This window comes from Apus apus, chromosome 1 (assembly GCF_020740795.1).
Source record: "Apus apus isolate bApuApu2 chromosome 1, bApuApu2.pri.cur, whole genome shotgun sequence".
In the NCBI taxonomy this organism is placed as follows: domain Eukaryota; kingdom Metazoa; phylum Chordata; class Aves; order Apodiformes; family Apodidae; genus Apus; species Apus apus.
This window is the reverse complement of record NC_067282.1, coordinates 50,962,790-50,976,735: the sequence shown is the minus strand read 5'-3', so window position 1 is coordinate 50,976,735 and position 13,946 is coordinate 50,962,790. Positions and strand designations below refer to the sequence as shown.

The following is a 13,946-nucleotide window of genomic DNA, read 5'->3' as shown; positions in this document are numbered from 1 at the left end:
ATTCTTAGACATTCTTTCATTTTTAACATCATTACCAAGACTACTACTGTACTTCTTTTTAATGAGAATGAAGAGACAGTGTCTCTTTTATCAAGTTCAAATCTATTTAGCTCAAATTAAAACTATTTGCTATAACTTTGCTACAGTTATTCAAAGGATTAGTAAGAAAATGTCACTGAATTGCTACTTGTCTTCTCATTAACATTCATGGCAAAACCTTTGGTAAGGCTGGTTTTGGCTGCTGCTTGTCTCTAAAACAGACATTATTATCTTATTATCGGTGATAATAAGATGATACTATTACAGCTACGCTGGGAGCAAAGTATTTTTTAAGCTGCTTTGAGGTATACAGTGGAAGTGCTGAGAATTGGAGCATGATTGCCTGTCTACTGCTAGAACAGGGAATAGATGATCATTACATGCCTGCATATTTGGATTAGTCCTACTGAAACCCTTGAGGCAGAAAAAAATCTGTATCTGCTGGGACTCTTCACTTCTTGTGTGTTTCCTGTCTGCTGGAAGGGTTTTGTGTTCCTTTTCCTGATTTTTGGAAGGGTTTGAGAGTCCCATTGCTGAAACAGAAGTATTGCATTCTTTGCTAGGAACATTTAGCACTTACTCTTTCACAAGAATTTTTCTCATTTCAAGGCTTTATTTCTTGGACAAGATTCTCAAGAGAAGATTCTTTGGATCCTCATGGATCTATTGGTGAAGTTCCAGATACTGATTTTTTTTTTAAATGACCATCCAGTGTGGCAATGCAATGGCAAAAATCTGTACATAAGGCTCAGCCAAGAAAAAAATTGGCAGCTTATTATGTTTTATAGTCTTATGCTAATTCACACTGATTGTCTAGAATATGGAAACCAAATGAAAAATGCTATTGTCAGACCTTTGGCTCTGAGACAACTTTGAACCTCACATACAGTAAGAAATAAAATATTTAGGAAAAAAATAATCTAGAAGGATGGAGCAGCTGAAGTCTCAACACAGTGACAGCCCCTTAGATATGTGGAGGACAAACAGATAAGAAAATAGTAGGAGTGTACAGGGCTTTACGAGGCAAGAACTGATTGCCAGTTAAAAGAAAGGCACCATTTCTTATGATCATAGCTGGCTGCAAAATGCTTACTAGTTTCTAAAGTTCTCTGTCAGGAATTACATGTTTAGCTTATACTGCTTATAGAAATTCATTCCTGCAGAGATTTGGAAAGCCCTTCACTTCAGGTAAAATGAAATATAAAACTGACATAGAAATTAGGTATGAACATTGCCAGTAGGCCAAGGGAGGTGAACCTTTGGCTCAGCTCAGCACTACAAAGGCCACTTTAGAGTGCTGGGAACAGTTCTGGACTCCCCAGTACAAGAGGAATATGGACATACTGGTGGAAGTCCAGCAAAGGGCAGTAAGAAGATTAAAGCACTGGACCATATCTTATATGAGCAGAGATTGAGAGACTGGGACTGTTAATTCTGGAGAAGAGAAGGCTCAAGGGGATCACATCAATGGGTATAAACGTCTGGTGGGGAGACTAAAGAAGATGGAACCAGGCTTTTCAAAATAGAGCAGTGACAGGACAAAAAACAATGGGCACAAATTAAAAAAAAAACAACAGGAAATTCCACCTAAACACAAGAAAATATTTTTTTACAGTGAAAATGGTCAAACACTGGCATGAGTTGCCCAAAGAGACTGTGGAATCTCTATGGAGATATTAAAAACATAGCTGCACATGGTCCTGGGCAACCTGCAGTAGCTGATCCTACTCTGAGCAGGGGCGGGGCAGATTAGACCATGTCTAGAGGTGCCTTCACATCTCAGCCATGCTCTCATTCTGTGATTCTGTGCAAGAATGTGTGTGTTACAGGAGGCTAAAAAGACAATATTTAAGTTAAAGCAAAATGAGTTTTCCTAGAGATTAGTTAATGACTAGGAATTTAGGGCAAAATCCTGAAAAGGTAAACAGACCTCAAATTAACTCTCAAAATGGAAATAATAAAATAATTCAATCTATGATTAAGTGTATAGGGTTGAGGGACAGAAAACAAATAAGGTAAGAAAGGCAAGGCATATGAAGATCAGATCATAATTCAATAAAGAGTTCACCTAGCCCTAGAAAATCTTACATTGCAAAGATTAGCATTACCCTAAGACATGCCTGGTACATCAGAAAAAAATTTGCAAAAATCTGCAAGACCTTTTATATCCCTTTGAAGAGTTTGCAAAATGATACCAATGTCTGCACAAAGAGGTTGGCAGCAACACTAGTTTAAAGTGCTTCCTCAGGGGAGTAGTGCTAATATACTCTCTCAACATTACTTAACTGTTCATGTATTATTTTATTTATTAGATATGCAGGTCTTGATAAAAACACAGGTCCTATATACAATGTCCACAAAATCAGCACAATCGGCTATATTTGTTGTGTTATTTGCAGCATACTAGCATCAAATGGCAGATTCATGCATCAGAACTTCCTTGTGCATCCAAAATATCAAATTAAACAACAACAAAAAGTTCTTTTTGAAGAGTTAAAACTTTGATGTTATCTAACAATCCGATATTGCTTCATACCAAAAAGCATCGTTCTATTTTCAACTGCAACAAATTTAGCTGGTTTATACTGAAAGACAGCCTATTAGGTGAATGTATTTTTCCATTAATGTATTTGCCCTTTTAGAAAGGCTGAGCAGTTTTTCCATATAAGTGAACAACTTTAGAATAGCTTCAGAATAGCATTAAAATACTGAAAGTATACACAAACTTCAAATGCTCTTTGGCAAGACTTCACAGTGCAAATTCCCTTCAAAATATCAATGATAAACCAGAAGAAACCACTCAGTCTTTTAATCCAGCTTCCTACAGAACAGACCCATAAGAGTCCCAGAACACAGTATTTTTGACAGAGCAGGAACTTTCAGCTATATCCCTTATAGTCAGCATTAAGATACAGAATGTCAGGTTACTGAAGAAAACCATAATGTTCTTAAGTTCATTGCAATATAAAAAGGCCTCAAGTTGCCAAAGAAGTAGTGAGGTTCCATCTGATCTCTGTGGTCACTGAGCCCAGTGATCACGCTGGTTTCCTTCTAGGAAAAGAGAAAAGCCCCGTATGTGCCTTAGATGGTTTGAAATGTCTGTTCTGCTTGCATATTTGTCTTGGAATACAACACAGAACTTCAGGATTTTTTTTTTATAGGCTTTGGAAGCCAAGTAAAATTTTGAAAGCCCACTACACAGAAATTTCCAGCTTCACATTAAAAAGGGAAGCCATCACAACCCAGAGCACTGCAATAATCCACCTCACATTCCTTCCAAGGACTGAGGACACTTTCTAAATGACATTAGCATCTGATCTGCTCCTGAGGACTTTTCTTCAGCTCATCCTCATATGATACATTTCTCATTCCTTCCTTTTATAATTCAAATTCCCTTATGTGTTACATTCAGAGAACCAATGTTAGAAAAAAAATAATGAATTTTTAATTGAATAAAGATAATAAAACAGAGTTACTCTAAGGAGTAAGAGACATCTTCACTTTTTTTTCTGAATGTGACCTCAGAATTTCAAAGTAAGCTTTCAACTTCAGGGATAACCTTTCCACCATTCTCCTACATGTGTGCAAATGCTACATTACCTGGGGTTAGCCAGATTTACTGTACTGCTCTGGTTTGCAGGCTTTCTTCCTACATGCAAAGATGCAGCTCTGCAATCCTCTTTGTAATGCCAATTTACACTTCTTAGTGCCAGATCCTTTCCAATTTACACATATGCAGAAATGCTCAGGGGGACACTTTCAGCACAAATACAGATTTAATATTTAGATAAAGCCAAGACTGAATATTCTGAAGCTCTTTTTACTAATCTGCAGTTTATGAGAAAAGCTCAATACAGTGTGACTTGTAAATACACAACCATAAAAACTGCTTAATATTCATTATTTAAAGACAAATATTTAGGAAATTGTGACACAGAACCCTTGATCTTACAAAGATCTTACAAAAGCTGAGGACCAGAAGGGATTGGAGTACTGATTAGGAACAAATAAAAACCCCAAACTGTCCTTGTCAATTAAGCTTTCTAGGTATAAAATATATGTTCAATACGGCTAAAGTGGTTTGCATGACAATCCCTCTCAAAGCATCTGAGGCCCTAGCGTTTGGAAACCAGAAGCCCTCTAGGAGACTATGTACAACACAAGATAACAATGCAGAAAAAAATCTACAGCCTTAAGGCTACAAAAAGGCAAAGTACATAAAACCTGCTTTGCAATAGCAATAACCATGGCAGATACACAGTGCATCTTGCAACAGTGAACATACCTGCAAACCTAAATTTTGCATTTGAAACTAGGAAACAAAAATTATAAACCTCTCTATGCATATCTAATCTCTTTTTGTCAAAATTAGCCAAGCCTGAAGGCAGTTAACAGTCAAATTCTTGATGCCATTGTAATTAAAGGCAATGCTCACAAAGCCGATAAGCATACCAGCTGTAAGTTAACTCTTATCTTAGCCAAACTGATAACTGCAAATGTGATATCTAATTGTAAAGAAAAGAACATTGACATTTATTATGGATAACTGACTTTTAAATGCCATAACTTTGCAAAGAGGATAATTATATCCAGCCTACCGTCAAACTTCTTGTGTCGGGATACAAAAGTGGTGCGTACAAAGTGACTTGTCTCCTCCACTAAGTTTTCAAACTCCAGTTTGCTCTGCTGGCTTAACTTGTCCTCCATTTCTGAGGTGCAACATGTATATTCCTGAGGGCAAATTCTTAAATGTTCCCCTGGAATCACAAGAAAAAAGGAATTAGATATATTTGAATACAGATATATATGTGTCAGAACCAAATATACATGATGTCTCTTCAGTTAAGGAAAGCGGGCTCCCCCAAGAGCTCTTTAAGGCTTGACTTCTTGATTGGGAACACTTTGAATCTCTATCAACAACTTTGCTGTAGTTAGGCATTCCTCACACAGGAGGAGAGACACACTTTGCAGAGTTGTTTTTTTTTCACGTCAAAAGTGATTCTTCATGATGAAGCAGCCTTCCTCATAAACAGACATATACTTAAAAGTTCAAAGACAATTGTCTGCTTTCTGTTATGTATTCAAAACGCCAAGGGGAAATACCTATTGAGATGTCCTGTTACAAGTCATCAGACCTGTCTTGTTGTCAAAACCTGAAAACCAGAATTTATGTATTTCTGTAGATAGGTCCCATTTGTCCAAATGCACCAAAACATTCTCCCCTTGTACCCTTCTTCCCTTCTGCTTGACTAAATATATTTTAATGACTGTGTTTAGGTGCCATGTTTTCTTGGGCAACATTTTTTGTCAGACTGAGGAAGTGTTCTGCTGAAGAGGAAAAAGCAATGAAGAGTTTAATTAATGCTTACGGTATATGAAAATGCAATGTAAAAGGTAATGAAAGCCTCTTATTTAATTCAATAGATTTATCTCTTGAAGCACTGTGCCATTTCTTCTGACAATATCGCTTTCTTCGGTACAATTTGCAAGTGGAAACCAATTCTTTAGCTCATGAAATTAAAATGATCTGTTATTACATGAAATGTGAATTTCCAATTGACATTGTAGTATGGGTGTCAGAAACATTTAGCTCAGTTTGTACAAAGGCAGGAAATTATACCAATCCCTCTCGAGAAATAAAAAGAATGATCTGCCTCTATGATTAAAGTTGCTTGTAAGGCAAAGAAAACATTTAGCTTTCTATACACAGAATCCTGATTAAAAATCCCTCTGCAAATCTCTTAAAGGTGCAAATAAAATGATACACAAAGCCCAAGGGTTAAATAAATCCTGGGGACCTGATTCTCATTTATATTGAGGCTCCTTTCTACCAGTGCTGAGCTGTAAAGAAGATTTAGATGTGATTCATACCTACTTTAAGGCTACTTTTCACCATTCTTATTATGTAGTGAGGAGAATCAGGCCCTAAGGTTTATGCTTCCCAGAGGTATAATACATTTAGCTAATGCATCGTCGTGAAAACAGCATCAAAAAGAGGTCTACATATGCTTAGAATAAGCATTGTCATGAGTTTGCCCTCACTTTATTCCAATTTTTCAGTTTTTGAATGAAGTCTTTTAATTTGAAATCTAGTAATTCCTCAACCCTGACCCATAACCCCTGTCTTAATTTGTTTTTTCTGCAAGAGTTCATAATACATGAATGTCATGAGATTTCTTTTAGCAGTCTCAAGACTTTTGAAAAGCTCACAGCTATACACCTTCGGGAAGGATAATTTCATTATTATCAGTTACTGTTTGGAAGTACTACCTACAAGTCCCAGCCATGTCCAAAAGCAGTATGATATAAAACACTGTATAAACCTGGAAAAAGAGATACCCTATGAATACACAAAAAAATTAAAGGTTGTTTTCTGTGTCAGCTACACCCCGAAATTACTTTGTCTCCATTCTCAAAATCATGCATTCAAGCCATAAAAAACACATACGAAAACTAGTGACCCAGCTACTGTCAAACATAGATGATGGTTACCTGACCCTCTACATCACTGTCACATTAACCTGAAACTATTCAACAAGCAACATGTGACTGCAGAGGTACCATAATAAGACACAGTAAGAATTATTTTAGTAACAGTAATATTTTGAGTTTTTCTAAGATATCAGAAAGACAAGGAAAGCTGAAACAGTGTCATTAGAAGCAGCGCCACGTGTTTCATTAAATAATTCTAAAAAATAAAAATAAAAATATCCCATCCACAGTATCTGTAACCACCTTCCTCGATAAATCCAGCAGTTTTTGTTCACTGGAAAGGTCACTTGGGTAGACCTACTAGCTCCATTCAGACACAGTGTTAGTTTATGCCTTCTCTAATGGTAATGTTCTCTAGCGCTGTTGCTGTCAAGAATTTTTATAACATTCACTTTTCTTTCCTCTGTTAATTTAAAGTTATTATTTTTGTTTTAGTTGTTGGCTTTTTTTGTTTTTGTTTTTCTTCTATCTGGCTCTGTTTGTTTTTCATAATTGCCAGACTAAAATGAACTAATGCTAATCATCAAGGCACTGTGCTGCTTTGTCAGTAACATCTATGGGTCTACATTTTTAAGACTTTATGTTATGCTGAGTATATGGCAAATTAAAGCACATTTAACTCAGTCAAGGAGCCATTTTTGTAGCAATATTAATTTTTCTCTCGCTTATTTATTTACAGTCTTACCTTGCTACAAAAACAACTTCCCATCTTGGCTGGTACAAACTTATTCAAATTCCTAGTGTGTTTACTTCTTATACACACATTTTCATTAAGGTTCTTCTTTTTAATTCACTGGATCTTCAGTCATTCATAAGGCTCTTTACTGCTGAAATATGAAACTCACATTTATCAGCAATGCTCACAATTTCTGCACTACCTCATTGTTTTCCTCTCCTAATGGTGTACCTTCCTAAATCATCTATATTTACCACCCCCCTCCATCACAAAAAACTTTACTAAACTATTACCAGCTTTTTAAAAGAACATTCCTAGTTTTCCCTCTTCCCCTGACATAAACTCCCTGCATTTTGGTAGAAAGAAATAATAATGTAAATATTTTGCTACCTTTCATATTCTGCTTCAAGATTTTTTTCCTCCTCCTCTTTCCTGCACTGAAGGCTCAGGTTAGATCACAGACAAAACAAAATCATCTTGAATTGTTCCATGCCAATGGATTTTTGTAGACCTAAGTGGTTCAAATATACTTTGCAAAGATGAAGTCTTCAAAATCATGGCTCATGAGCCCTAGCATGTTTGTACTGACTGGCTGCTTGCAGTTTCTAAAGGCTCACAACTTGAACAAAAACTTGCGTCCTTTCCTGGGAATGGAGGATGGAAACAGTCATTATTTTTTTTTTTTTTGGTGCAAATTTGTGATATAGCAGACTGCCTGGATTGGAAATAACACTGATCCTGTTTCCTCTGTTTCCCTGAACAGAATCATTTGCCATTTGGATTTTGTAATATATTTTGTAATATATTTTGTAATATAATTTGCTCTATTCCTCTAAAAGGAATTTGATCACTGATCTGTGTATTTACACACCTTACGCATTTTGCAGACTGAAAATGTGCTCACAGCTAATGTACCAATTCTTGCCCAGGGAAACTCCATATGGTCTACATTTTTATGCTAATTTTAGCAAAGATTTTTATGGCACAATTGGCATTGGACATAACTGACTACTTTTTTCTTGTTGCGAATGGTGCTTTCCCAGACAAGTCTGACAGAACATAGTTACGCTGCACCAGCATTTTGCCAGACTAAACAAGTATGAACTCAGCAGTTCCCAAGCAACCTACCACAACTCTTCTAACCACGATTTCCAGCTGAAGATGCTGGCCTACATATCTCTCCTCATAGATCTTATGTTATATAAATCAAATCAATTGCCTCCTACAAATTCAGCTACCAGTATTTGGTTTCAATTTTATTACAGCTGTAATCTCACACCTGTCTTCACATGATCCAAACTGGCAAGTTTTGCAGTTGAAATCGGCAATCCTGCTAGCATGTTACTTTGAAGTGTGATAAAGCAGTTTATAAAGGATGTGGTTTATATTCAGATATATTACAGTTTGGTGTCCCCATAACATGCTACAAAGAGTCTTAAAAAAATTGCTACTTAGAACTCTCAAGCTGAATAAATTCTTCTATCGTGTATCAAAATGCCAGAACTGATCTCTGTGTGGTAATACTTGCACAAGATACAATCTGAAGGAGCAACAAACCCTATGGAATTTAACACTGCCCTTAACAATTTCACTGCCAGATTTCCTGACCACCTGATGCAAACACTGGTTACATTATTAGAACTGGAAGCATGATCACATAAAATATTTTACATCAGCTAGATTTTTTTATGGGTCATGTTGGAATTTAAACAATTTCACAAACAATAGTTTCTGAGGCAGTATATATTTTATAGTTTCTAACCTAATAATAAAATTTAAAACCTGGTATTTTGGTTGACAGAATGGTAGGACTAACTTTATGACTGGTGAGAACAGAAACATACAGTCACCACACTGCTTCATAAATCCAGCAAGGAATAAATTTTAATAGAGGAAAGGGGAAAATTCAAGGTGTGCTTTCAAACTTGTATGCATCAACAGAGCCTAAAGGGAGAGAAGATGAGAAGACAGCCCTGCATCTTTCATCCTGCAGATTATATTGTGACTGAGGCTTTGTCTTTAACCATGTTCTTCAAAAAGTTGAAATACCTGCTTCAGACCTGTTCATATTCAGCCATTTGTGGAGAAGGCAGTGTAATTTATTAACAGTATGAAATTTAACAAGGACAAGTGCAAAGTCCTGCACCTGGAATAACCAAAGAGCCCAGTACAGGCTAGGATTTGCATGGCTGTGGATCAGCCTTGCTGAAAAGGACCTGAGCTCCTGGTGGACAAGAGATTGAACATGAGCTAGCAGAGCACCACGGCAGCAGTGATGGCAAAACAGATACTGGGCTGCATCTGCAGGGGCATGACTTGCAGAGATAAAGACATGATAATCCTACTTAGTGCTTGTATGGCTACACCTGGAGTAATGTGTCCTATTCTGGTCCCCAGAAAGAAGATGCAGACAGACTGGCAGGGTCCAAAGGAGGGCCATGAAGATGATCAAAGAGCTGGAGGACCTGCCCTGTGCAGAAAGACTGAAGGAGTTAGGTCTTTACTCCCTGAAGAAGAGAAGGCTCAGAAGGGGCTCTCAACACAGTACTTCCCCAGTAGACTCATATCCTTCTGTCACTCATATGCTAGGGGAAGAATTTGACTCTCAATCATCTTTACGTTAAAAAAACGCCACAACTAACAGCAGCATCATTTTTTTTCCATTAACTTATTTAGCAGTTAAGAGTAAATTAGAAACATGAGTTTCATCATTTCAGCCAATATTCAAATACTAAACATTAAAATATCATTTTGTTGGACAAAATCTATTCCCTAACCAAAAGTCCTAAGGCTCCTTCTGACTTTGCAATTATCTTCTCTGTGGGGTATAAGAGCCCTGCAAGCAGCAATTGCACCTGTCGTTCAAGTTACAGAACTGAACTTTCTGACACAAAATAAAAGGAAACAGATTATGTTTTAAATTAATTCCATTGTAATATTGGCCTGACAAGTGATGATGGGAACAATATTTGCAGAGAAAACAGCTGAAGAAATGGAGGGCAAGCTATCTGTAACATACAGATCATGTAGTCAGACACAACTCTCCTAATTTTAATCAATGGACTAATGAAATTGAAAAACTTGTATATCCAGTGGACTCCAATAAACTCCTGCAACTGCCCCATGGAAGAAAATGACTCCTTTGTTTGCCTGAGACCCAAACCATCTTTGCTCAGATTCCTTTTGTTCTTTGAGTGCTTTGAGGTCAATTAAAAAATGAATGCCTTCCAAACAGACTGATAATTAGTTAACAGTTTCTTCATTACATGTCCCACAGGGAACATTCATTTACAAGAAGCCTTGACCCTGTTGTCCTTGGGAAGCCCTCAGAAATAAGTTACAGAAGCGAAGGCCAAGGCAAACCTGTTCAGACTAGGACTATACAGATGCTACAGAAAGCTGGAGTCTCTAGAGTCTTCCTAACTACACTACTAGAAGCCATACCACTACTCCAACATTCAGGCTCATTTTATTTTCCAAGCATACACAGACAGACAATTGGTTTTTGATAGCACACAGCTTGTGAGAAGATTCTTTAGTTACCTCTCAGGGGGTGTATTACTGGCACTGTGCTCAGCACCTTGTAGAAAGCAAATGGTAAAGTTGTGATTCAGCACTGTATAGTTTCATCATCTGACTGGCTACATGGCTGCAATTTTCTGATTTCAAGGCATGTTTCCACCTGGGAACAGCAGCCAACTTCCCCTCCCCACCCATTGATTTTTGCTGCTTATTATGTCCCCTACTGTAATAGTAGAAATACCTTATACAGCATTATAGTGAGAAGTAGAATACAAGCAGCACATCTCTTTACCATGACCATAAAACAAGGTGCAAGCAGGTTTTGTATTTCAGCTGGTCTCTAACAATTTTATTATTAAGGTAACAGGATGAGATTGTACACACTCATGCATTTATAAAGATTTTAATCAACATTTGTCACATAAAACTGAGATCCAAAGATATGATTGCAGCACATGATGTATCAGAGAGATTTATACCACTTAGCTCATTTACCCAGAGAAATACAATCACAGAAGGACAGAGTGGAGTTATTTGCCTGAGGCTAACTGGGTATGCTGTACTGCCAAAACAAATCTTTAAGATAATTAGACCATTACTAATATACATGCAGCAAAAGTTAAAGCTGCATGTGTTACAGTCATGCCATTTTGTTGCACTGTCAAGTATATTTTGAAGTCGTGCAGATCCCTTGCTGATCATTGTATAAATGCTATCATGTATAAAATCCATGCTTCTAAAACACTCAACTTAGCAACAAATATTTAAAAGTCCGTAATCACAGTGCTCTTCTGTCATTCCCATGGCTTCAGTCAGTCCAAGGAAACCTTTTCACACTACCATTAAACAAACAAATCTACCTTCCCATCTTCTGGTGGATAACGACACACTTTCCTGCAATGCCAGTCATAGAAACAGTGTGTAAATACAACCAGGGTATATGGCATGATGGTCTTAAGTCAGAGGCTGTAATGTGCACACCAGTGGTAAAATTTTGGTGCTTCCACCACAATCTCTTTATTGAGATACGCTTCAGCCTAATCTCTTTCTTAGTAGCTTAAGGAAAAAAAAGGATACAAAAAGGGAGGCTACAATTTATAAAGGTCTGAGGGTCCTGTTATTGTACTAACTCAAGGTCTACCCATGAAATTTCAGGGCCAGAAATTTCACTTCATTTATTTCCTTTCATTTCTATTTGGAACCAACCACTGTAAAGAAGAAACTGCCTCTATCAGCTCCTAGCTATTAACCTCACTGTGACACAAGTTGTAAGGCAAAAAGCAAAGTACTTTCTCGAACTTTGTGTGTCTTTGACTTTATAGGGAAAAAAATAAATCTTCTTCTTTTTTTTTTTCTCTCAGAAAAGCATAATAAGATTAGAGCCCAAAGTGGAATGCAGAGAGAAATCACTTAATGCAAGAGAGTAAAAAAAAAATGCAAAATATAATGTCTTGTTACTCCAATGCAGGAGTTCTGTGGTCTGAGAGACAGGTTTGGTGCAACCTGTGCCAGTGTGTCAACATCCTCACCCTAAAGAATTTTCCTAATATCTAACCTAAATCTATCCTTTTTCAGTTTAAACCAATACTCCTTGTCCTATCACTGCATGCACTTGTAAAAAGTCCCTCCCCAGCTTTCCTGTAGGCCCCTTCAGGCACTGGAAGGCCGCTATAAGGTTTCCCTGGAGCCTTCTTTCTCCAGGCTGAACAACCCCAACTCTCTCAGCCTGTCTTCATAAGACAGGTACTCCAGCCCTCTGATCATCTTCATGTCCCTCCTATGGATTTGATCGAACAGCTCCATGTCCCTCTTATGTTGGGGGCTCCAGAAATGGACACAGTACTCCAGGTTGGGTCTCATGAGAGCCAAGTAGATGGGGAGAATCACCTTCCTTGACATGCTGGCCATACTTCTTTTGATGTAGGCCAGGACACAGTTGGTTTTCTGGGGTGCAAGCACACATTGCCAGCTCATGTGGAGCTTTTCACCACAGAATCACAGAATCTTAGGAGTTGGAAGGAACCTTGAAAGATCATCTAGTCCAACTCCCCTGCCAGAGCAGGATCACCTAGAGTACATCACACAGGAATGCGTCCAGGTGGGTTTTGAATGTCTACAGAAAAGGAGACTCCACAACCTCTCTGGGCAGCCTGTTCCAGTGCTCTGTCACTCTCACAGTAAAGAAGTTTTTTCTGATGTTTACATGGAAACCAACACTCCCAAGTCCTTCTCCTCGGGGCTATTCTCAATCCATTCTTTGGCAAGCCTCTAATTGTGCTTGGGATTGCCTCAACACATGTGCAGGACCTTGTTGATCTTTATGAGGTTGGCATGGGTCCACATCTCAAGCCTGTCAAGGTCGCTCTGGATGGCCTTCATTCCCTCCAGTGTGTTGGCCACACCACACAGCTTGGTTTTATCAGCAAACCTTCTGTGGGTGCACTTGATCCCACTATCCATGTCACCATATTGCTGTTACAGAGTGAGAAAGCCCATGCTAAAGCTAAGTAAAGTATTGGAAGCAAAACCACAGACTGAGTTCCGGGAGCTAAAGGATACAGGGGGAAAACTACTGATATGGGAAGGTAAAAAACCCCATGAAAAAAAAAAAAAAAAAAAAAGTGATGAATTGCAGGGCAGCAACCCAGCAACAAGGAAGATCTGCCTGTACCCTATTTGACTGATAAGCTGCATGAGCATCTGAGAATTGTTGGGTGTCTTATCATTGATGTCAATCATACTACTGCTTGGCCTCATAGCTCATAAGTCGAACTTACCTATCGTGTAGTAACCAGAAAATATTTGCTTTGTACTCTCATATATATTGTGCAGTTGGGCATATTCTGCAGTGGTTCAGCAAGTGCTGACTCCCACGGGTTAGGGGAAAAACTTCCCCAGTGGCTCCTCCTGATGGGCCAAGTGGGACAAGATACCACAGTACAGGGGTGCCTTTTTTCTGCAAGTTGCTCACTGCCAGTGGCATCTCCTTCAGATGAGAGAAACTCAGAACTACAGAAATCAGTTATTTAGTTCTCTTCTAAAGGTGCACAAGAGAATTTTTTGTGACTTTCCAAAGTAAATATTATGCAGTTAGAGAACTCAGACTTTCTTCTGCCTACTACCAAATTTGACACTGCTGAAATTGCTCAACTTCAGTAACCAGGTGATACCAGCTGACACAGGATGAAGAAGAACAGGTCCAGACTTCCACTGAGAA

The 13,946-nt window shown here is 38.1% G+C and overlaps 1 protein-coding gene across 1 annotated transcript in view; it reads right to left on the bottom strand.

Moving 5' to 3' along the window:
• Positions 1 to 13,189, bottom strand: part of GPC6 (glypican 6) — a 531,236-nt gene extending 518,047 nt beyond the window's left edge. The window contains exons 1-2 of the mRNA XM_051610133.1: positions 13,037 to 13,189; positions 4,638 to 4,875 (exon numbers count right to left, since the gene is read on the bottom strand). Of these exons, the coding sequence (XP_051466093.1) occupies positions 4,638 to 4,875; positions 13,037 to 13,189 (391 nt within the window). The remainder of the gene's footprint in view (positions 1 to 4,637; positions 4,876 to 13,036) is intronic.
• Between the last annotated feature and the right edge of the window lie 757 nt (positions 13,190 to 13,946).